The sequence below is a fragment of the Coccomyxa subellipsoidea genome (assembly GCF_000258705.1).
Source record: "Coccomyxa subellipsoidea C-169, whole genome shotgun sequence".
NCBI lineage: Eukaryota > Viridiplantae > Chlorophyta > Trebouxiophyceae > Coccomyxaceae > Coccomyxa > Coccomyxa subellipsoidea.
The window spans coordinates 862,225-884,948 of record NW_005178022.1 but is presented as its reverse complement, the minus strand read 5'-3'; the positions used below and the strand labels follow the sequence as shown (position 1 = coordinate 884,948).

The 22,724-nt window shown below is 53.4% G+C and overlaps 5 protein-coding genes across 5 annotated transcripts; 3 read left to right on the top strand and 2 right to left on the bottom strand.

Annotated features, from left to right (window-relative positions):
* Positions 1–643: 643 nt before the first annotated feature.
* COCSUDRAFT_49128 (TBC-domain-containing protein) lies at positions 644–3,902 on the top strand (the record flags this gene model as incomplete). Its single annotated transcript, XM_005643444.1, has 10 exons — positions 644–943; positions 1,146–1,368; positions 1,540–1,683; positions 1,829–1,930; positions 2,060–2,168; positions 2,278–2,345; positions 2,464–2,583; positions 2,833–3,012; positions 3,314–3,476; positions 3,829–3,902. The coding sequence occupies exons 2-10, from the start codon at positions 1,192–1,194 to the stop codon at positions 3,900–3,902; spliced, it is 1,137 nt and encodes a 378-aa protein (XP_005643501.1). The 5' UTR covers positions 644–943; positions 1,146–1,191.
* A 934-nt stretch (positions 3,903–4,836) lies between these two features.
* On the top strand, positions 4,837–8,198 carry COCSUDRAFT_49127 (hypothetical protein). The gene is made up of 8 exons (XM_005643443.1): positions 4,837–4,892; positions 5,447–5,492; positions 5,710–5,866; positions 5,978–6,022; positions 6,129–6,250; positions 6,553–6,784; positions 7,187–7,281; positions 7,649–8,198. The coding sequence occupies exons 3-8, from the start codon at positions 5,720–5,722 to the stop codon at positions 7,749–7,751; spliced, it is 744 nt and encodes a 247-aa protein (XP_005643500.1). The 5' UTR covers positions 4,837–4,892; positions 5,447–5,492; positions 5,710–5,719; the 3' UTR covers positions 7,752–8,198.
* A 500-nt stretch (positions 8,199–8,698) lies between these two features.
* COCSUDRAFT_49126 (hypothetical protein) lies at positions 8,699–10,160 on the top strand (the record flags this gene model as incomplete). Its single annotated transcript, XM_005643442.1, has 7 exons — positions 8,699–8,713; positions 8,856–8,972; positions 9,079–9,172; positions 9,271–9,399; positions 9,482–9,584; positions 9,748–9,861; positions 9,979–10,160. The coding sequence occupies exons 4-7, from the start codon at positions 9,283–9,285 to the stop codon at positions 10,158–10,160; spliced, it is 516 nt and encodes a 171-aa protein (XP_005643499.1). The 5' UTR covers positions 8,699–8,713; positions 8,856–8,972; positions 9,079–9,172; positions 9,271–9,282.
* A 1,426-nt stretch (positions 10,161–11,586) lies between these two features.
* COCSUDRAFT_59879 (hypothetical protein) lies at positions 11,587–13,092 on the bottom strand (the record flags this gene model as incomplete). The annotated part of the gene is made up of 5 exons (XM_005643441.1): positions 11,587–11,730; positions 11,906–12,040; positions 12,315–12,371; positions 12,712–12,767; positions 13,083–13,092. The coding sequence occupies 5 exons, from the start codon at positions 13,090–13,092 to the stop codon at positions 11,587–11,589; spliced, it is 402 nt and encodes a 133-aa protein (XP_005643498.1).
* Positions 13,093–14,052: 960 nt separating this feature from the next.
* Positions 14,053–17,887, bottom strand: COCSUDRAFT_31523 (hypothetical protein; the record flags this gene model as incomplete). The annotated part of the gene is made up of 9 exons (XM_005643440.1): positions 17,739–17,887; positions 17,415–17,518; positions 17,140–17,214; positions 16,944–17,045; positions 16,166–16,428; positions 15,522–15,821; positions 15,092–15,250; positions 14,614–14,745; positions 14,053–14,316 (listed from the first exon to the last, which is right to left on the bottom strand). The coding sequence occupies exons 2-9, from the start codon at positions 17,485–17,487 to the stop codon at positions 14,053–14,055; spliced, it is 1,368 nt and encodes a 455-aa protein (XP_005643497.1). The 5' UTR covers positions 17,488–17,518; positions 17,739–17,887.
* Positions 17,888–22,724: the final 4,837 nt, after the last annotated feature.

Sequence of the window (22,724 nt, the reverse complement as noted above, 5' to 3'; positions counted from 1 at the left end):
GTGCTGCCGCCCAGCCATGCGGATATCAGCTGAAATGGACTGGCCGAATCATCGGACGCCTGCACACATTAGCAGGATCCCTCACTTGGATTCTGCAGACTATATAATACCATGCATTCTTACCCATAAGGCTGACTGAAGGAAATAAAATCCAAAAAAGTGATCCCAACTTGCACAGCAATATCAAGCGCATCTTTGAGTGGCTGAGTCTTGTGCATTCGTCAATTGCGATCGGAACAGGATGCCCGATTCAGGGCAGCCAGATGCACATCAGGAGCAGGGCTTACTCTAAGAAAGGTGTGATTGTCGAACGGGCCAGGCACATCCATCATCAATACATATCATGCTGGGGTGCATCGATATGCCATTGCATCAAGTTGCGAATTATTCCTCTGCAGTGCCCTTCGTTCCTCAATCTAGACGTCCTTCACCAACTGTCACGTCTGATCTGAACCAACTCGGCGAGAATATAAATCCCTGTGACGTCCACAAGACCGGATATGCATCAGCCGACATGGTTTGACAAATATGCATGGGAAATTCACTGTCATGGAACCAATTTGCTTTTTTGGGGTCCGTCTACTGCGGCGTTCCTGAAGGGGTCCAAGGAAAAGCAACTTCAACACGGATTTCACGAAGAACAGCAACCTGTCTCAAATCAAGCCGCTGAGATAATTGCAAATAATTCTCGGCGATGTCAAGTTGACTGTCGGTCTCTTTGCTGTATTGATTGAGTCAACACAGCGAAACCAGCCCAGCCTGTGGTGCTGACCTACCTTGATTTTTGTCCTTCAAGCTCTGATTAGTCGCAGAACACGTCCTCTTGCCACATGCATCGTCTTTCGTGGGAATGGGGTGATACGAGCATGCTGCAATGAAGCAAGACAGGTTCATGACAAGTAGTCTCGGGGAATTGAGTCCTGCACGCATCGATGCAGTGATGGTATGTGTCTTTCATCATCCTAGTTCTCAATTAGGTCGTCAAGGATTGTTGAGAGTGCAGTAGCTACTCCCTTACGAGGGGTGACTGTGAGATTCTTCGAGGAAATGTCTCGAGACAAAACGGTGGACCCTCAAGCATCCTATCTCTACTGTTCATGTAAGAGGTCAATCAAATTGTAAGCACCATCTTGCGGATTGTGCAGGCGTCAAGTCAAGATTAGCGGCTCACAGGCCCTTCGGCCTCTTGACATGGCTCCCAGAGTTATCAGAGATACTTATGGGTTTGCCCTCAATTGCACGGAAGAGCAGTACATCACAAGGCAACGATGTGATGAGAAGCAAGCACATCAGGCAGCCAAGTGGGCCAAATACTCAGATAAAAAGCAGCTCCCCAAGGGCGAGAAGCTGAAAAAGCTCTGCCGGAAGGCAAGTCAATCTTGCTGACCGGTTTCCCTGATGGATCTCCTTTCAGTAATCGCAGCAGGGCAGAGGAGAGAAGAGAGACTCCACTGCCCTGGTTGTCACAGCATACCACCAACAAGTACATATCAAGTTGCCATGAATTATCAATCCACAAGCAGCAGAATGGATGCGCAGGGAATACCTCCACAGTGCAGGCCCTGGGTATGGTTGAGCTTGAGCGGAGCAGCGGAGAAGCAGCGCGAGCACATTGCCAACTACTATGATGCCATGGTGCACATGGGCGAGTCCGCCTCAGAATTTGCACACCAGATCGACTTGGTGAGACTGATCACACACCCTCTCACTCCATTGATCCAGGGGGATACCAATATATCCAGGTGTTTTCCATATTGCCCTGGTTAAGGAAATGGGGCAGAGATACCAGCATGGAGGGCTGATTATTGGTTCTGGTGTAATTGCAAAGGACTTAGCGCGCACATTTCCAGCCAATGACTACATGAGCACGGACGAGGGCCAGGCGGCTCTTAGAAGAGTACTGCTGGCCTTCAGCGCACACCAGCCAGCGGTAGGAGCGCAGTGCCAATGATGGGCCATCCCCCTAGCTGACCTTCCTTCATGCTTCCATAATGCTCAGGATTTGCAGGAAATTGATGTTCAGGATTTGCAGAAAATCGGTGCATCTTTGTGTGTGCAGGTTGGGTACTGTCAGGGCATGAATTATCTGGCAGCTATGCTACTGCTGGCCCTGGAGCGGTCTGAGGAGAACTCCTTCTGGCTTCTTGTAGCCCTCATAGATGATGGCGGTAAGTCCTCGCTTGCGGCCGTGCTACATCAATCTTGTGATACATCTGCAGCTTGGGTGAAGTTGCTGGTGCTCCGTAGGAGGGACTGATATGTTCCTGACGCCTGCAGGCATCCTTTATCAGGGATTGTACTCGCAAAATCTTGTGGGCGCGCATGTGGAGATGCGGTCATTGCAGGTGACTTTGCTGCTTGAAGTCATGCTCGTGCATTGTTGTTCTGCTAAGCTTTCATGTAGCTCCAAATGCACCAGATCTACATGCCAAAGGGCTGACCCTGAGCCTGTGCATTGATCAGGAGCTGGTGGACGCCAAGCTGCCGCGCTTGCGACAGCACCTGGAGAATCTGGGCTGCGACATGACCATCATCGCCACCGACTGGTTCCTCTGCCTCTTCTCCACATCCCTGCCCTCCGAGGTACGCCCTGATCCAGTGCCTGCCCTCCACCATCCTCTCTGGCTCTCTGCCCTCTTTTTACACCAAGATGGGCCTCCTCTCTACTCTTACTTACCCTTCTGAGGCTGACTACAAACAGGTGCTTGTAGAGTAAGTGCTTTCCAGAGACAGCGAAAGGAGGTTCTCTATTAGCCAGCTGCTGCCATGCTGATGTTCATACTTCCTGTGTTGTCGGCTGCTGCAAATCTGACAAATGTGCTTGCTGCGTAGACGGCGATAAGGTGCTGGGATGCACTGCTGAGCGAGGGGGCCAAGGTGCTGTACCGCGTGGCGCTGGCACTGCTCAAGACGCACGAGGACGCACTCCTGGCGCAGGACAACGCCGGCTACGTGCTGCGCGAAATGAAGCTCGCCTCCGCCTCCATGCACGACCGCGACGCCCTGCTCAAGGCAAGCCGCTTTCCTCTGCTGCTTTCCTCCCCTGCGCGATGCGATACCCCTGCCAGACCTGGCTGCTTATGGCTGCTTCCCGCTCATTTCGGTGTTCCGTCTTCGGTGAATGGGTATGTTGTGCTATCGGGAGAGCTTGCAAAGAGCTGGCTTGGCCTATTTAAACTTCCGACTCTGGCAGTGTGGACATGCCGAGCGTCAGTGCAGTGCAGCGTGCAGGGCATTGCTCATGTTCGAGGACGACAGAGACACTGTGCACTAGTGGGTATCTTGTGCTGAGTGTGCGGCGGTGGGGGGACAGGTGGCCTTTGACGGCGTGGGCAGCATGCCGATGGCGCGCATCCGGGAGGTTCGCAGCGTGAAGCAGGCGGTTGTGGACGTGGAACTCGCGCGCCGCGGCCGCAGCCGCTCCCTGCGCGAAGCTGTGCGCGACTCCGAGCGCCATGCGCCCTTCGCAGCCGAAGGTGCGACACTGAACAAGACCCTCAAGTGTGCTGCTTCCAGGGCGCTAAAACAGTCAAGGCTTATAGTAAGGGGGCCCCTTTGGGCCGGTCTGGCCTGCTGTGGCATCGTTCTTGCACCAGCACGTGGCCTCAAGCACAGTCACTGTCAACGGTTGATATCCTGAGTCGCTGCTGGTCCGGTGCCTTGTGTCGGATGCTGCGGCGCTCTACATCGACCGCAAGAGGAAGGGGTTGGACTGCGCTTTTCATGCTGGGCGGCCAGCATGGTGAGTTTTGGGGTGTTTTGAAAAAGGGGGGATCAGAGACAGCAGCTTGAGCGATGTTGGGCCTTGATGGGTCTGTGTGGGTGCAGGGATGGCCAGCCTGGCAGACCGAATAAAGAATGCATACGCAGCGCGCATGGCGAGATCTATTGAGCATCGATGACGGGAGGCAGTCAAATTGCGATGGAAGTGATTAAATACACCGCAGAACTCATTTTGTGTCTGAGCGCTGTCCCACCATTGTTGTGCTGCGCCAAATTCAATGGGCATTCCTGCCTGTTGCTGTTGAGATCGATGATTGATTAGTGCATCTTGAGCATGGAATGTTCTGAGGTTCCTGTTGCCTGCAACCTGGGGCATGAGCAAAATAAGTTTTTAGAAAAGTACTTTGCACTGGATTTAGGGAGGGCTTTGCACTTGTTGACGGATCACACTGTCTATTTCTGTTCCAACACTGACATGTTTGTTTCTTTTAAAATTTTTGTTACGTAGAGCACTACAGACTAGTCCATGCTCTGGCGTGCATGCTGCAAATGCTAGCACGCACTTTGACAAAGTCAGAACTGCAAAGTTTTCAGGAGTATTAGCGCATTGAAGGGAAACTTCCTGTGTGAATAACGTTGCCCTTCTAGCTGGCATGCCGGCATGCGGGCGCCCGTATGCGCATATGGATATCTCTAGTATCACACGGTGTATAGCAGGCATTTTGTGAAATCTTGGACACACTTGTTGCCGGAGCCTTGGCATGGAAATATAAGGGTGGTTGTGAATCAGCAGCTGCAGCCCATATGAGCCCGATTGCACTGCATGGCATGTGCTGCGCAGCTTAGCACCGGAGGCAAAGCTTGCATATGCATGCTTGTGCACATGAGCCTTTATTTTTTAAAATATATTTTGTCAACCTTTGGCTAGTGAACATCAAAATGAAGATGCACATGATTGCGACGTAAAATAACTTGACTGCATCAGGTGCTGCAAAAGCAGAACAGGACTGAAAACCTCTGGCCAGGGATTTAAAACCCCTGTAAGGGGCGGGAATTTAACTTTATCGACCACCAAATTCAATTCGCAAGCTAGCGCCTGCAAAACGCAATATCCTTCAGTCATTCTCATACAGCTTTCCTGCACAGCAAGGGCGTCTTGAATTGTCCAGGTGAGCCGTCCAGACTTGCCGCGCACTCTGTTAGAAACGTGCTGTAGAGCAATGCAACAAAAGGATGGAGCCCCACCTGGGATGGGCTCTACATGCCACTCTCCGCAGATGTTTTGATCAGCCATTGTAGGTTATGTACTGGTTTCTTGAGAGAGTTCTGCACGGCGTCACCACCAGACGGGCCCGGTGTGCCGAGGGTGCCCGTGTCCACCTGTGTCCACCGTGTCCGCCCCATTGCGGAGCTTGCTGCCCAGAAACAAGTGGGCGCAGAATCAAAAATAGTTGTGGTGCAGTTCTAAAGTGTCAGTGAGTGCCAGATAACTGCCCATCTCGCTACATGGTGATGCGGAATTGGGTCTCGAAAGGTCGCAAACTGTTTGGCGGGGGTACTTGGGTTGGTTGAGGGAATAATTTTGAAGCAACCACCTTCGCGCGACTAACGCCCTGAAGCAGGCAAAAACATGTACTAGATGTAACAAGTAGGTCAGGAAGGAACGTATCGGTGCGGTAGTGCTCTGGGGCAGTCTGACATCGGTCGGGATGTTTGCCTGCAGGTCCCCTTGCTTAATTTGAATTACACAGAAGGACTGCAGATTTACGGTGTGTTCTCTTTTCTGGTGTCTAAAAGAATCATCTGGCATACAAATGTGCTCTCATGCTGCACAAAGAAGCCAGTGGCAAGTTCCACATTCTGTGCCCCTTGGGTCCCTGTTTTACATTAGTTGCAGCTCTTGTATCACGAGGTTGTCATTCGGATCTGCAGAGGGTAATGTCTCAACACTTTCCTTACCAAGACCGGGAATTGACCTGCTTGCAGTGCAGCTGTGATGGCGTGCTACAGGATGCTCGCCGTGTTGGCAGTCCTCTCTCTGGCTATCTCAGCCCACTGCCAGGATGCACAAACCCCTGTCACAGTTGTTTCCACCCAAACACAAGTGGTCAACAGGCTTGTACCTGTCACCGCCCGCGTTGTGGTGCGTTCCTGTGACCTTTTCTAAAATTTTGGGTGTCTACACTCGAGTGCCTGAGACATGCTGGGCTTCAATGGTTGCAAAGAGGCAATGACCTGATGTGCCAATGTGCAGAACACCGGCGTTGGAGCCATCGGCAAGACCCCTGCTGCACCCGCGGTGCGCTTCAAACTCCCATCGCAATGAAAAGTTGGTACCCCGCCTGCCACCTTGATAATGCATCATCGCGATAGCAGTTCTCACTATTGTTAGCTTTTTGTCGCAGGGCCGCAAGCTGCTGCAAACCATTCCCACCTTCGGCCCGACCCCTGCAGTGCTGTCCCCCGGCTTCAGCAAGACCATCCTGCCCATCATCAGGAAGACCAACACCTTGGCCTTCCTCGGCCAGTGCGCTCCTTCACCACCTTTGATACCACTTGTAATCCCTGTGGATCATCCACTCTCTACCCAGTCCAGATTACCATCACGTGTACCCACTAGCGCAACAGGACATGGGTTGACATGGTTACATATCCGCTCTTTCCAATTCTCAATGCTCTTTCCAATTCTCAATGCGATAGAAAGGGCTGGTGGGGCAGAAAGCTGCTTCCAATGCAGGTCAGAAATGCATGTTGCTGCGCACTAGAGGGCCTTGCCACAATTGTTACCACGCGCACAAAACATGCTCAAATTGCACTGGCCTGGTGCAGGGCAAAGCAGGAGTTTGGCACTGACAAGGTCGGCTACACCTTCATCTTCGGCGAGGAGGCACAGCCCTTCCTCAAGAGCCTGGCCGTCTCCGGCTCAGACTTCACATTTGTGGGCACCTCCGCCATCCTGCCCGCTGACCAGAATGCTGTGACCGTCCCCAACTCCCAGTTCAGCGCCACTGGCTTTGTCAGCGCTGATGGCTCCGCCACCACCGCCCTCGTGACCACCCAGGTGATCCACCTTGCACCCACCCCTGCCTTTTTGTATTCATCTGATCATCAGTGACCACATTACCTCTAGATGGGGCACCCAATTACAAGCACCCCATATGTATGTCAACAGCTAAGACTAGTACTTTAGTAACCCCTTATGTCAGGGCTGACTGCGCTGTCTCAGATGGGGTATGCCACAGTTGGACACTTGCATCCTCAGTGGCAGTGCAGCCCAGTATGGGTGCTACTGACTTTGCAGCCATCTGTTTGGAAACATGCTCTGTGCATCTGTTTGGAGTGAGGGGCGTGCCCGGAGCAGACTTCAGGGACACATTGCACTGGACACAAGTTCTGCTGGGCTGACATGTCTGCAGCAGATGTTCTGCACCCAATATCACACTGACACACGTGCTGTGCGCAGACACCCTCGGGTGTCATCCCCAACGTTGCCCTGCGCTTCGACTACACCCAGACCGTTGGCACCCCCGCCATCTCCATCTACTACACCGACCGCAGGCGCGCTCCTCAACCCAATTACTCGCTCCCATAAGGTCCTTTTAGGCGTCTTTCATAGAAAATACACCACATGATTGAAGTGCAGTAGCGTTGTCAGCATGTAATGTCCTGAGTAGTGAATAAGGGGATGCACCTGTCAGGTAGCGCTGCAGTTTGCACTGTCAGCTCGATCTCAAACTTGTTTGACATCATGGGTAGTGCTCAGACAGGACAGCAACGTACATTCAGACTTCTTGAGGGATTCACTGTTGTGCACAGCATCTTGGCACATGGGGTGGCTGCCAACAAATCCACACTGCTTGGACAGCACATGCATGTGCAAGAAGAGAAGCACTGGCAAGGGCTGACTTTGGTGTGGCTGCTGCAGGGCGCCATTCGTGAACGGCGGCTTCAACGCAACCGGCAACCTGGCCCAGTCATTTGGAGTCTACATCGCCCCCGACGGCACCGTGTACCCCGGACAGGGTTGATAACCCGCTGTGCCAACGCGCCTGATCTGGCAGCACCTGCACCATGGCTTCCATGGCAGTGCTCCGATTGTGGGGCGTGCCAGAAACATCGGGGTGGCAGAGGGGCGCATGCACCCATGGCTGCCAGCAAGATATTAGGAGTATTTGATTCGTCCCGTACCTCCAGTGACTGGGGCTCAGCTGTGGTCTCATTCTTTTTGTGATGCACCTGCCTGGCTATTGACTGGAAGAGGCCCTCTCTGGAAGGTGACAGTGGCTCTGAGCAGCAGGCAGTGCAAGCAGCAGTTGGTTTTGTGAACCCTTAGACATCGCGGTTTTGTAGATAGTGTGTCCTGTTTAATGAGGGATTGTCCTCGTAGAAGTGTGTGGTAGATCATGATCGGGCCATTTTGCAACATCATGGCAATGTGCAGTCTGACACGACGTTGTAATTGCCATTGATGCACCATGCGCTTATAGGAATTTTTCATGCTGGTACCACTGGCAGCGTGCACGCGCGTCCTGCAAACCCGCTTCATGCTGCAGTGCATGATGCTGGCCAAAAGACCATTGTCATGCTGTTTCTGCACCTTGCGCAGTTCTTCCTTCTTCTGGATATCTCTGCAGAATTGCAAAGCACAACACATTGCAGGGACTAGCATGCACACACTGTGACAGTTGCTTTGGTAGCCTAATCAGGATACAGCTGACAGGTCCATCCATCCAAAGGCCAACCTTTGTCCCACTTGAAAGCAGAAATAAGGTGCACGCCAGCAAAATTTATGCTTCTCGAAATGTCTGCACCTTGACGTCCAATACTGTTGAAGGGTGTTTTTTACCTGCACATCCGCACACAAACGCCAGATCTTGTCCCAACATTTACCCTATAAGCTGTGAATAACGACTGTCATCCGAGCGAAGGAAATAGAAAGAAACAGCTAGCAACACAGCATGGTTGTTCCTGCGAAATTTCTGCTGCAGAGGCGCGGAAGCTTCTCATGCAGTCCCCAGATGCCCATGGAAATGTTGCAGAAATGGCACTTGCTGGCACTCTTCAAATGCTGATGGCAAACTATATTGATCTCACTAAGTTTCTCACTATACTGTACTTCTTGATCATCACAGGAAAGCATGTCTGCCATATCACTGGCCAGCACGCAACGTCCGAGATCGGTGCTGTTACTGCACTGCTCAGGTTTCAGCAAGCAGGCCTCGGTCACACATAAGAAGGCTCGTCATCAGGTGAGGCTCGTATCTGTCCAGATCAGTCATGCAGTGCATGGCATGCAATGCACACCAGCTCTAGTAGGGCATGCAGTCACCAACATTCTTGGTGGATTGCTACCAGGCCAGCAGAATCAGATGCAGAACTTAGAGCCTGTGCCACGCTCAGAGCACAGTCCTTTTATACCTATCCTCCAGAGAGGAGCTTTGCCGGCCAGGTACTGGAAGCGCCCTCACAACTCTTCACCCGGGGTTTTCAGCTTGCTTTTGCACAACAGATTTATTTCGGAGCTGACGCATCCCTGTGCGCCACCAGATACACCAGATTATGAAAGGAGACGAGGAGTTTGAGGCCCTGAAGGAGCAGAGGGACCTCAGGAATGCGCGGCAGCCCAATGAGAACAGCGCTTGCCTGGTGGCTGTGTGGCCTTCTGAGAGCCTAGAGGTGCGTGAGAGTAAGCTTGCACAGCAGAGCCTGTTGCTTGCATGGGAGATCAATGGATTGGAGAGGAGCCTTGTGGTTGCAGGAGTCCCCCTCCTCGCTGGGGCTGCAGGCAATTGGGGAGGAGGCTGTAGTGGGCACACTTGACCTGTATGCCATCAGGGCCATGCCTGGAGAAGTTCTCATAGGTGCGGAAACATCCTTGTCCAATGAGCACCATCTATCGTATGATCTCAACAGATGCACCTGGGAGGTGTGGTGTGTGTAGGTGTGGGGCCTGCCTGTGCCTACCAGTATCATTTGTGGAAATACCACGACATATGTCACCTGCATTGTTTTCTGGGCGCGCAGGGGATTGCAGCAACCCTGCATACCTGGCAAACGTGTGCGTGGCGAAGGCAGCGCAGAGACAGGGCGTTGGACGTGAGCTGATCCACAACGCAGTAGACCTTGCCAACCAATGGAGTACGCGACTCCCCTCTCCGTTATTTGTCCTTTCAACCCTAAACAGATGGAAATGTCAATTGCAGGAGTCCTAGGCAATCGGAGGGTGGAGTTCATCCTCTCACGGTGTGGGTGCAGAGACGGAGGCGCTATTCGTGCACATTTTGTGGGTGAATGACAAGGCGCGCATGTTCTATGAGAGCCTGAGCTTCCGCGTGGACAAGGAGGAGAGCTCTAACACAGCGCACTACAGAGGACACTGCCTCGAAGGGATAGAGGGGCGCGGCCGCACGCTCATGCTCAGACGAGACCTCCCTTAAGTCATTTACGGGAGACGTGAATTGTTGCAAGAAGTTTGTGTGAGCTAATGCATGCAACTGCATTACCTGATTAGCAGCATTTCAATTGATAGTTTCTGATATCAAAATATGCATGGGCCCGTCATGCAGAAGAGTACCGTACTAAACGAAGTACGGTACTCTTTTAAACTGTACAGTGCTTTTTAAACAGACAATGGATAAACTCCAGCTTGAGTTTCTGGGGCCCTCCTAAGTAAAAAAGGATTTCGAAACCAAAGCAAAAGGGCACGGGTGGAGGTTTCGAACCCCTCACCCGTTGGAGCCCTCTTATTATACGCTTTTGGCAGCACTTAGCATTTAACATGACTGTCTTTGCTTTTTCCTCTTTACCAACAGAGCAAGGTGGAAGTAGAAGCTTGAGCATGCTTCTTGCATGGTGGCCTTGGGCAAGCTGATTGATTCTGTTCGCGGTAGCTGCCTTCAGTGGAGGCGTTTCCTGAACATGTGGTATTTATAGAGTGAAATGGACAGCCGTACTATGTCCCGTCTGCGGACTGCATGGATCTGCTCTCATGGACCACTGCAAGAACCGTTGATGTAATCAGGGCCTGATTATTAGGCTCTCAGGCAGTTACTAGTACCGCGCAGCCCTGCAAGCCCTGCGAGCGCCAGGTAGCTAGTACAAGCTTGTGGTTTGCTGTCGCCCATGGGCTTTACGTACAGATGCGATGCAAACTACTGCATATGCATGCATGCACAACATATCCGCACCAATCACATGGTTCTGGAACTCCTACGCTTGCCATTCAGACCTGCAATGCTACTTCCACTCCTTCCAATGCATTGCATCATATGAAGATTGGTTGCGGTGACATCGCGCAATTGTTTCTCTGAGCTAAGATTCCTGAACAAGAGGTGTACACTGTGGCCCTTGTCAATGCAGCTGGCAATGCAATGAGGCCGGGTGGCACATAGCACCCAATGCACTGCATCAACAGCATGCGCAATGGTAGGTCAACCTCAACTTGACATGCACATTCCTGTATGCGCACTCTATCAACAGAGCCCTGACTGCATCAGAATAGCCACATTGATGTGGGAGGACTGCCGTATTCCTTTGCGCAGCTCATGATTGGTTGATTTTACTAGCAACCTTTTGGGCAGCATGCTGCGCTGCATGATCACTGAGAACTCCTTGTACACGTGATACTTTGACAACCGAAAGGGCACTAACAATTGCAGTACTGTCATTAATTTGTTTGGCACAACAGTCACGGAACAGTGCTGCCGCCAGCAATACTGCCGAGCAATTGTCCAATAAATAAACAGAGCAGACAGAGTTCACATCAGTTCCTTTCTGGTTCCCAATTCCTTTCTGATTAAGCAGACTACCGGCCATGGCTTACAGGAATGCCATTATTAATGTCAAGCTGCTCTTGGCGCAAAGCTAGAGTGCACTGTCCTGCTGGCGAGCCATCAGAAAGCTGCGCAGCTTCTCCAGGCTGTCTCCCTCCAGTGCAGGAATGACGTGGCCTCGCGGGTGCGTTATGAGCGTGGGATTCTCAAATGTGTCCATCAATTTGTGCGACCACTGCGCAGTGCACACAATTGGACTGGTGGTCAGATCATAAGCGCCAACGGCCAGGACCTTCTTGCTCAAAATGGCAGCCATGCATGCACAACTTCATGATGCCATGCACTGTATATTTCTCCCTGCAGCTGCACCCATGCTGAAAAGGCACAGGGGCATGCAAGTCATTTGATACCTTGTTCACATAGTCTCTGCTGCCAATAATGTGCAGGGAGGGAGGCTGCAATTTCTTTGTGAGGAGTGTATCCGCTACAGAGGCGCCTGGTCTTATCCCGGCAATGCACACAATGCACTTGAAGGGAGGATGGCTCTGCACAGGCACAGGCGCACTCAACCAGGGGTCTGCTTTTACCTTTCTGACAAAGTCTTTCTCGCCTATGCAGTGCAAAGAGTGGGCCTGAATTTTGCTGGCGGGGTACACATGCTGCATGATAGGGGCTGCAATGACTCCACCAAAGCACACTGCAAACCTCGGTGCGCATGCCTGCTGCACCGCACAGACAGGTTTCTAGGATCCACTTTATGACAGCAGTCTTGGATGCTGGGCATCCTTATGGCAGGCCAGATAGCCAACATTTGCGCACCTGTAGAATGAGATTCTGCTGCTTCATCGCGAGAAGAAGGGATGCCAGAATGGTGCCCTGCGCACGCGGCACTACTTATGAAAAGCATCGATCGATGCCCTGAAGGTGCAATAAATCACACTTAGATCGACATGGCAGCCTAAGCAATTCTCTTGAAGGGCACATGCCTGTGAAAAAGCCCAGAACCCATCGAAAGGGCCATGAAGAGCGATGTAATCCTTGATGAAGGCCAGCGACTCATCCCACCCCTTGTACCTCAGTATCTCCTTGGTGTCTGGATCCTGTGCCACCACGCCATGTCAAGGCTATCTTGTATCACGCTGAGCTCCCATTAGCACCAGAGTGTTCAATGTGATCTGACGAAGCTTGATTGGCATGCTGTTTGCAAATGGCCCACCTGCTGCGCATTCCACCATTCATAGTAGGGTCCCTTGAAGATGTCTGATGGGACATCTGCAGGTATAGGACCACTGGCGGCATTTGGTGCATCTATATACACCTGAAAGATGGCCCAACACGACAACATTTATAAAGAACATGAAGCTGGGAAAACTAGGATGTGCGTTTTCTAGGCGATTAAAGCGAGGCTTGGGAGCCTCACGATGTCAACAAGGTCTTCGAGCAATTTGTTGAGACGTGAAAACTCCATCTGCTGCGCAAGTATCGCTCCGCTCGTTCTGCAGGACGCCAGATCAGCCAACTGGGACAGACTGATCAAACACTCGCTTGCACCATGGCAGGTGGGCCAATGACAACCAGATGTCGCACCTGAATCCATGAAAGCCAAGTAGCCTCAGTTTGTTTGACCCGCTCCCCATAGTCAAAGGCTGTGGAGGTTCCACATGTCTGTGGACAGCACTTTGGACAATAAGCCTCCCTATTGCAGGAATTAAATTCACGATGATGGCATCTTCAAGGTTTCCACTTAAATGAAGGATGACCCCGAGAATGGATCCGTGAATTCTAGATGATGAGGAAGGAATGCGTTTCCAAGGAAATTGCCAGGGGCAGACCATAACATGTTCATTATGTTTTGCTCTGCCATGCACGTCGATCCAGGATCTTTTTTATCCAACATCTAGTAGGCAATCGGCCATTGACAGACTTTAAGGGCAATTTATAATCTGTATAAGCAAGAGCGGTTAATATGCAGCTCAGCGGCGCATGGCAACCATGGCAAACATCGCTGTTGCATGAGCACCAAACGCTACAGCTGCATAGTCCTACTGCATAGTATTCTAAGCGTCTTGGGTCAAAACTCAATCTAAAGCAGATGTCAATCCACAAGAATGTTTGCTCTACCGCAGCTGCCGCATCAAAAGACAACTTATCAGTCACAATTGTCGACAACCAGTCAGGTATAAGTCATCTGGTTTCTCATGCCTGTAAGCAGGAAACCATCCGGTTCCTGGAAAATCTGCGGCACCAAGCTCAATTATTACCTGGACCACCAGGACCACATCTCAGTTCTCCTCCCAGTTCATCGTCTCCAGAACGCAGTTTTGGAGACACCCATTGCCTGCACCCTCAGCAAGTGCAGAATCTCTCATCCCCTACTCCACCCCTCTCTGCCTGCACAGCCTCTCAATGCGCAGCCGGCCTGCTGTGCAGCACCCCACCGCCCTCTACCACCCCCGGCACTTTCTCACAAAAAGCCGCGCTGCCACAAGCGGGGAGCAGCCACAGCAGCCGTCACCGGCTCCTGTCAACAGCCGGCAGCACGCACACGGCTCAGCGCTCAGCCGGCCTTGACCCACTGCTGGGTGATGCAGTGGATGTTGCCGGCGTTGAGCAGAACTTCGCGGGACTTGACGCCGACCACCTTGTAGTCCGGCCCGTAGGCCTCCTGCAGCGTCTCGATCGCGCGCGCATCCATCTCGGCCGCGGCGCCGCCGAACTGTGGGACGACCACGCCGCCATTGGCGCAGTAGTGGTTGATGTACGTCGCCGGCATGCGCACGCCTGGCAGCCGCGGGCAGTACCCCTTGCTGATGTGTTCCGGCTGCACAGAAGCACCCACAAATGAGTTTTCAAGAAGCTCGGGGATTTTTGAGATCTACCTACCTGCCTACCTACCTACCTACCTTTCTTGTTTGTGGGCTGAATCTTCTGGCAGTCATGGAACAGATGGATGATGGGCACCCACTGGAATCGTGCAGGTGCTGGGCTGACTGAGAAAAAAGACCATGCAAGCAGGGTTGTAGAAGGCGAGGCATGGGAAGGGGTGCATCTGTGCTTGCGGAGACGGCAAACGTGTGCTGTGTGTAGGAGGCGGTGAATGGAAAGAAAAGGGGCTCACGTCGACGCCGGCGGATTCGCGGTAGGTGCGGAAGAGCGGCGGGGGGCAGTGCACCTTGAACACCTCCAGCTTGCGCCCCTTGGCGTCCGTCGAGTTGTTGAGAATCTCCAGATTCCTCACACCCACCTCGTGCTGCGCGCCACAACACCCCCTCACATCTCTGTCTAGCCCATGTCTTGCAACTTTCATGATGTTGGCATCGCTGAAACAGTGCCAGCACTGACTTGGCATCCCTGCCTTTTCTGCCAGGTGCCTTCGTGTTTAGCAGGCCAAGCCAGCACTTCTTGGACCAATGCCTTACATTCCATACATTCCGTGCTGCCCCTCACGCCAAGGGTGCAATGACCAACACAATTGCAAAACTTCACTCCACCAAGGTCTGAAATAGAAGAACTTGGAATCAAGTGATAGTGCGTGCGGTTCTACGTGCTCATTCTTGCCTACTAGAAAGTGTACTCAAGCAGAAGGGGCTCGGCACCTGGGGGTCGTCCTCGTTGTCGCTCCAGGCAAGGGCCACAACGCCCGGGCGGATGAAGCAGCACATGTTGTCCACGTGGCCGTTGACCACCTCGGTGTCACCCTCCATTCCCCGCCACAGCCAGATTACCTTCTCCAGGCCCAGGTACTCGCACAGCACCTGTTACCCATCACAATCCTGTCAGCCCCCATGAACCCCTGCAAACACTGCCTTTCCACTCACTGACAGCAGCATGCTGTCCGCATCACTTATGCTGCCGCAAGACTTGCCGCTCAACACCCATCTTCACCATCGTGACAAACTGAACCGCAAATGATGTGCAAGATGGTCCGGCACCCAGTCACGCAAAGGACTCGACAACAAGAGAAGAGAGGGGAAAAAACAGAAGTAGAAGACACCCTTAGCTAGAGAACACCCAAAAGTGGCGTACGTTTGTGATGCCTTCCTTGTCGAGGTGGGGGTTGCGGCTGGGGTCGAGCAAGCACTCCTCAGTGACCACCAGCGTTCCCTGCCCATCGCTGTGAATCGAGCCGCCCTCCAAGTGCAGCGGGGCCTCAAACACTGGCAGCCCATTCATGGTGAGCAGCGTGCGCCCGGCCTCAAAGTCCTTGTCCCAGTTGGGCATCATGGCCGGCCGGCCCTGCGCGATCTTGCCAGGCGCGCCGTAGCAGTCGTAGTCCCAGTGCACGCCCGCCACCTGCCGCTTGCCGTCCACGTCGCGCGCCACGCACTGTGCACGTAACAGTGCCCTTTTAACCCCTTAAATTCAAATTTAAATTCAGTGTTTCAGCGGCCTTCCCTCCACAAGCTATTGCCAACTTGCTTGCAGACCAGAGAGACATTGGTTCCCCATGTGCCATTCCTCATGTTGAACATGCTTGGGAGCTTCAAGTGGAAGGGCAAGTCAGTGCAGCACTTGCAGTGACTATTGCACTTCTGCAGAGCATGGGATCTGCAGCAGGTCAATCTTAGTTGTGCAGGCTTACTGAAGCGATGCGGCATGGAGCCAGCCTGGAAGGCACAGAATTGCCATCAAATTCCCAGCGCTTCTAGGGGGAAGATAGAGCGACTCACAGAGGGGCCCCAGTCGCGAGTCCAGCCGTCATTGACGGGCACCTCGATGACCGTCACGTTTGGCGCATCGGCAAAGACCTTACGCGCGTTTGCGGCCGCCTCGCCCGGGTTGGCGGCCATGTAGAGCGGCTCGAACTGCGAGATTGCCTTGGCCACGTTGGCGTATGCCTGGCGAGCAGGCTCGCCGCCGTCGCGCCAGAGGTACTTTGAGTCATCACTCTCCGGCCACCCCATCCAGCAGCCCTCATGCGGCTCAAACTCGCCTGTGTTTCAAATTTGAAAAGAGCTGAGCTGATCAGGGGCATCGATCATCGTTTGAGCCTGCTGCACTAGCCTGCAGATCTTTGGAACCGAGCAGCATGGTCTGCTGACACTTTAACGAGCTCAAACTCTGCAGCAAGAATCACTGCTATTCAGCACCTCTCAGCGCGCGCTGCAATCTACTGTTGACATCAGTTCCTTTGCGATGAGCGACGTGATGTGCTGCCTTCATCACCAAAATTCAGCACCTCTCGGCGCATGCTGCAGCTACTGCTGACTCAAGATCTTTGGACAGGAGCAGGGTGAATTGGTGCGCCTGAAAGCAGAGCCCTCGCATCTGCAGTTACCCTGGACATAAGATCTTCGGAGATGAGAAGCGCGATCGCCGCCCCATGGACACACACAGAGTCCTCGCAAACATGTATGGAGCGTCTTAGGGTGGCCATGCATGGTGCCTCTGTGCACGTATGGGAGAGGGCCTGGGTTTGATGAAGAGAAAAGAAGGGCTGGTGCACACCTGGCATGGTGAAGCCCTGCGACTTGGGGCTCTTTGAAGTGTCCACATCGGCTGTCGCCGCAAAGACCCTGAAGCTCGTGAATGCCCTTGCGCCGCGCAGTTCTGCCAACAGCACCACAGCAGTCAGGCTTGGTCTTACTTGTTACATAGCAACCCCAGAACACCAAGCAGATACTATTTGGATCCCACAGCTCACCTGATCTGTGATACCTGGCAGCCTGTTGCCTCCTTTGCAGCAGTTGCAATGGAGCCCCCACCGAGAACTGACACCCTGTGACAAATCACCGAGATCTCAGCAAACAGATGGCACTTGCTGTAACGAGAGCAGTCGAAGCAGGACCTAATCGCCACAACTTTACGGCACTACTCAACACTGCTCAGAGCTGCTTATGTGCCTTATACTGACCACCTTCGATTACAAGCGCACAACTGCAATTCTTAAAAGAGGACTTCCGTGCTGATCTGACTTACTCGGTGCTGCACAGCTCCTTTCGGCGGATGCGTTGTGTCTCAGGAGGCTGTGACGAGCCGAAAGGCACTGCATGATGCCTGCACCGTGGACTCGGTCTCTAGTCCTGTGACAGTCGATATTAGGTTAGAAAAGTGGACCGCAACAGAAATCAAGGAGGCGCTCCGGCGTGACAATTTCACATGCGTACTGTTCGACAATCTTCACTGGAAAAGGTTCACGGGATGTTCTCGTGACAGCAAGCCCAACTCACGTATACTGGCTGCCCTAAAATGATCGTAAAAGCGATTTCGACCGCCAAATTCACATCCGCACTTTCAACTCACCTGCTGTCAGGCCGGACGGTACTTCGTTGTGCCTGCGGTGAAAGACCAGGTGTGCGATCGGGAACAGATGGGAGGAAAGTCTCAAAACTGTCTGAAAGTAAAAAGTATCCTTCCTAAAGGGTGCTTGTCCGGATTAGGGGGCGCTGCTTGTTTCGGCCGAATGCAGCAAAACACTTTGGCTTCGGCCGATGACAGCAACCACGTGGAAGACCAATTTCGGGCTGCCCGAAGATTCCTTACATAATATTTGCTCCCACGTGCGCCTCCAATATTGTACATCAGTCATGACATGCCTCAAGTATGCCCAACATGCAGTCACAGTATCGACAATTCTAGAGCTCAATCCTCCTTCTCTATGGCATGTGTAAATAAGGCGGCATCTAGAGATCCGATATCTGATCCTCTAATATCCGATATCTGCTGCCAATATATATGCACCAGGCCCTGCTACTTGCTATGGCTCTTAGTAACAGGGTTCCTCAGGGGCAGCCCGACGGAAGCAAAGCTGCTGCATTACCCTAGTCGGATGTGTATCTGACGCTCGCAGCGGTGAGGCACTTGACGTGAAAGGAGCAGTCTGTTCTGCTGTGCCGGTCGTAGCGGCCCAGCCCTGCGCCTAGGCCATTGTCTGTATACACCAGCAGCTCCACCTCGAACGCCGTTGTCCTGTACAAGTTCTCGCTGATCGCTGCTGACACCTCAATGCTCACCTTCCCCTGCCGCACCAGACATGAATTATTTTTCGAGAGCTGCACCTCCCGCTTTGCACCGTTGAAGCTGGCTGCATGAAACATGAACAGTCTGCAATGAGACATGCACAGAGGGGTGCAGCTCCTGATGATACTGGGGAGATGCTGTCTGCTTCCTGCATTCTCAAAATGAGAAGCAACTATGCGTGATCGTGATCCTTCAAGGTCTTCATCACTCGGGGGAGGGGATAATATGATGGCGCACATAGGGAGGCAGGTAGCCGCTGGCAGGGTGGACGTCGAGCCATTTGGGGATTGCTCCTTCGGCCGTCATGTCGGGCGACGCCTGCCCAATGTGGAACGCAGTCCAGCCAGCACTGTCGCTCGCCAGCTCTATCCGCCCCGTTGGCTGCTCAATCTGCAGCGGCAGCATGTCGGAGGCGCTTCAGCAACAAACCCCTCCTTCACCATAATAATTCTTCAGATGCTCGCCAACACTCACTTTCTATAGGAGCTGCCAGGAAAGCATTTCGTGTTTGGCTAGCGACAAGATGAAGCCAGCTCCTTAACAACAGCAGAGTGGGCCCCTCTAATCATCACAACTGCGGAGGCCTCAGGGCTGCTCTCAGAGAGCTCACAAACACCATCCAACACCCCTTTCCGGCTCATCATGATGAATCGTACTGGCAGACCAGTGATTGCAAGACAAGCCTTCCGGTGCATCCTTGCCCTGTGCAGACAAAGGTGGTCTGGAGTCCAGGGCGGAGAGACGGCAACTTAGAACCCATCCTTGTAGCCATCGTGATATTTCTCCCAAGGCCTCGCAAGTCCTAGGCTCACGAGGTGGCAACCAATAAAGGCTGCAGTCCCCTACCTGGTGCAGCTTAAGCGCAGCAGGGGAGACGGCGAGTGCGGGTCCCGGGGGCGCGCTGGCGGCAAAGACGGCTCTGATGAGGCGTGCGGCCAGGTGGCGGGCCTTGGCGGGCGCGAGCACCGGCAGCACGGCGCTCAGCAGCGCACAGACGGGCTTGTGGTCGGAGTCCACCACGTCCATGCACGCGCTGTACATCTTGGGCGCGACTGTGACCTCTGCACCGCTCACCGCGCGCTCCCGCAGTCGCCCCGGCGCGCCCGCCTCCTTCACCGCCGAGGTCGCCTCTGCGCGCGTGACAGTCTGACCGTCAGAAGCCAGCCTGTCTTTCCATCATAATCACCTCTGACAGAGCAATTCATACTTCAAAGTCCTTTATACTTCCTTGCCTTCCTGGCTTGCTCTTGAACACAGATCATTTGGATTTTCAGAGCCGCCATATTCGACAAAGGAACCGAAATGTATCGGCCGTAATTTGTCTTTCAGTGTTGTGCAGGGTCTCAGCTGGATGTGGTCCAGGTGCGCTGTTGATTTGAACGGATGTGAATGTAGTGCAGCGGGTGCAGAAAGGAGTAGAATTTTCACCGGCGAATGGGCGCTCGTCGTCGCTGTCAAGGGTGAGCAGCGGGGCGGGCGAGTCAGACATGGAAGCCACAGATATTGCAGGTGTGGAGCCGACACCCCTGAAGGACGCGCCGCCGTGCAGGCTTCCATCCTGTAGGGCCAGGCAATAAATCACTCAATTTCAAGGTACCATGCACATTCGCTTCATCTCCACATGCAACACTGAATCCTCCTGGTAGCACGAAAAGTGCCTTGCACAGACCAGGCCATGATGACATTCCATCACATCCCGCTGTCTTGAACATACTTGAGCTTAGCTCGTTGGCTGCTCGGCTCCTATATGCCTGTTGTTCGTGCATCGCGGCAAGTCCTGTCTGACATGAGAAAGAGGCTCTGCTGGGGAATTTGAGCGCTGCTGCTTGCGATAACCTTTCGTGCATCGCGGCAAGTCCTGTCTGACATGAGAGAGGTATTGCTGGAGAATTTGAGGGGAGTGGCGGTAGGGGCGGGGGCGCACGGAGTGGGGCATGCGGAGCTGGGTCCCCCGGAAAAGGATGCGGTCTGTGTAGGCTGGCACGCGGCGCTTCTCGCTGCTGTCGTAGTCGAACGGCTCCACCTTGTTGAACTTGTACGTCGGCCGGAACGTGATCGGCGCCTCCTGCAGCGAAGTGAACGTGCGCCCGGCCGCCATCTCTGCCCGCAGCTGGTCCTGCAGACAATTGACACCAGATTATTGTGCAAAAGACCCACCGGCGGAACAACCATATCAGGTAGCTGTCCCTTGCTGCAGCCAAAGTGAGAGGGCGTCCAGAGCCTGATGTGCACTTATGCGCGTGTGTGCAAGGGTTCTTGAAGCACTGCCATTTCATTTCGGGTAAACTTTGCTGCAAGTCTCCGCTGCAGCCAGCACCGTCAGGCTGGCAGGCATGCAGCTGCCATACAACTCAGCGGGGGTTCAATAGGCTAGACAGCACTATCGGATTCCTTAAGCCGCAGTAAGCTGGAGACCAGGTGCTCTGCTGTGTATTGTAGTGCATGAACGATGGGATACCTTGGCGAGCAGTTCTGTGAGCTGGTTGCGGTGCGCTAGCTCCTTGGCGTGCTCGTAGGTGGCGTCGATGCGGTAGTTGAAGTCCCCCATCCACACCAGCATGTCCACCTCCTTCAGCCCTTGCCCCTGCACGCATGACATCCCAAGAGCCTCAGATCGTCCTGACATTCAAATGTTCCCAAGATATGAGGCAAGGTCCAGAGAAAGACACCGGCCTGATGCTCCTGAGGCTCTCTGGCACCCAGAGCAAGCCCACCCGCAAAACTTCGAACCCCATCATGCAGAAACAATTGAGCATGTGTACTTTCTTCACCGACGCCTGTCCAATCTAGTCTGCCCTGCAGGGTCCAGAGCACCGCAGCTTTGATATTACAGCAGAAGAGCATGCAAGGAATTTTGATAAAGCATGTGGGAAATGTGCAAATTGAGGAACCCACCCGCAGCAGCCGGGGCTCAGGCGCCTCGGTGTCGGAGTCGGAGCCGTTGTCGTAGGTGTCGGCGGCGGTGTGCTGCTTGTCGGATTTGCCAGAACCCTGGCCCTCTGCGTCCAGGTCCACGTTGGGCGCCCCCCGCTTGGCAAACGACAGGTGGCGCACTATCGTGGCATAGTTGGCGTTCCTGGCGTCCACCATGTTCTGCAGCCACCAGAGACAGTCAAGATCTCTGGAATTCTATGCAGCAGCTTCTGCGCCTGCCCCTTCTGTCACATCTGGTATAGAGCAGCCCGTCTCTAGCATATCTTTCAGCCAAGATGGTTGATCATTAATGCCATATGGCAAGAAGAGGGCCAACGTCATATGGTCAAGTGAAGCTCTGCTTCTGACACTTGCAGGCGGAGAGCTGCTGCCCATGACGGCTAAAAAGGGACCTGAAGCCCAATGACAGCAGTAAGCAGAAGCGAAAAGTAGGAGGCTGCATGTTGCAGCAAAGGGGGCAATGTGGATTCTGTAAGAAGGTTGGAGAGGAGGTTGTCACCTGGTGTGCAGCAAAGTGAGAGCAGACTAAAGCGATGCGGCGGCGGTAGAGGGAGAAAGAGACAGCGACTGCGCCCTTGTTGCCGCCCATGCCCAGCACGCCACACGCCACGCTAGCAGTGCTCACCTCGCCAATGTGCTCCTGCCGCAACACATCCTCCTTAGCTTCATGAAAACACAGTCCCGCCAAGTAACCAGCCGATGCGCACTCCCGACTGGCTTGACTAAGCAGACCAACAAGGGACACTTTGCTTGCAGGTCATGTGCCCTGGGGAAGCCATGCAAGCAAAATGGGCTGTGAGAATGTGGCCGAGACGGTATAGAGCGTCGCACCAGGTACTGTGAGCGCACGTAGACCAGGATGAGCATGCCGGACAGCTGCCTGAGTCCCAGCCGCGTCCACTCGCCTCCAACTGCCATCTCCATAAACGTGCTCCACGCCTGGGCATTGGCGTTGCCTCTCTCCTGCATCAGCCATAGAATATCATTTACGTGAACAACACACTTCACGCTCACAGCTAAATAACGTCAAAACTTTTCAACAGGTGACATCAGGCTTTGGTCGGCAGTAAAGTGCTGGCCATGGCAAGAGCTCACAAAGTTCACTTTTTGGCTTGGTCCAAGGGCACAGTGACAGTGGTATCAGAATCAACAGTATAGAGAAAGAATTGATAGGCGGCCCTTATCTTTCTTTCTTGTGAGCCCTATGCTATCTGAGCTGTGCTAAGCATCACCATTCTGCGCTGCTCACCGGCACATCAGATGCTCTGAACAAGCCAGCTCAGGCACTCAGGCTAAAGACAAGGCACTATGCCGGCGTCACCTGCTGGCGCGTGA

Coding starts and splice junctions, on each gene's coding strand:
- COCSUDRAFT_49127 (XM_005643443.1), top strand. CDS start 5,720: ATGGCGTGCTACAGGATGCTCGCCGTGTTGGCAGTCCTCTCTCTGGCT. Junction 5,867..5,977: donor CTGTCACCGCCCGCGTTGTG/GTGCGTTCCTGT, acceptor GCCAATGTGCAG/AACACCGGCGTTGGAGCCAT. Junction 6,251..6,552: donor ACCTTGGCCTTCCTCGGCCA/GTGCGCTCCTTC, acceptor GGCCTGGTGCAG/GGCAAAGCAGGAGTTTGGCA.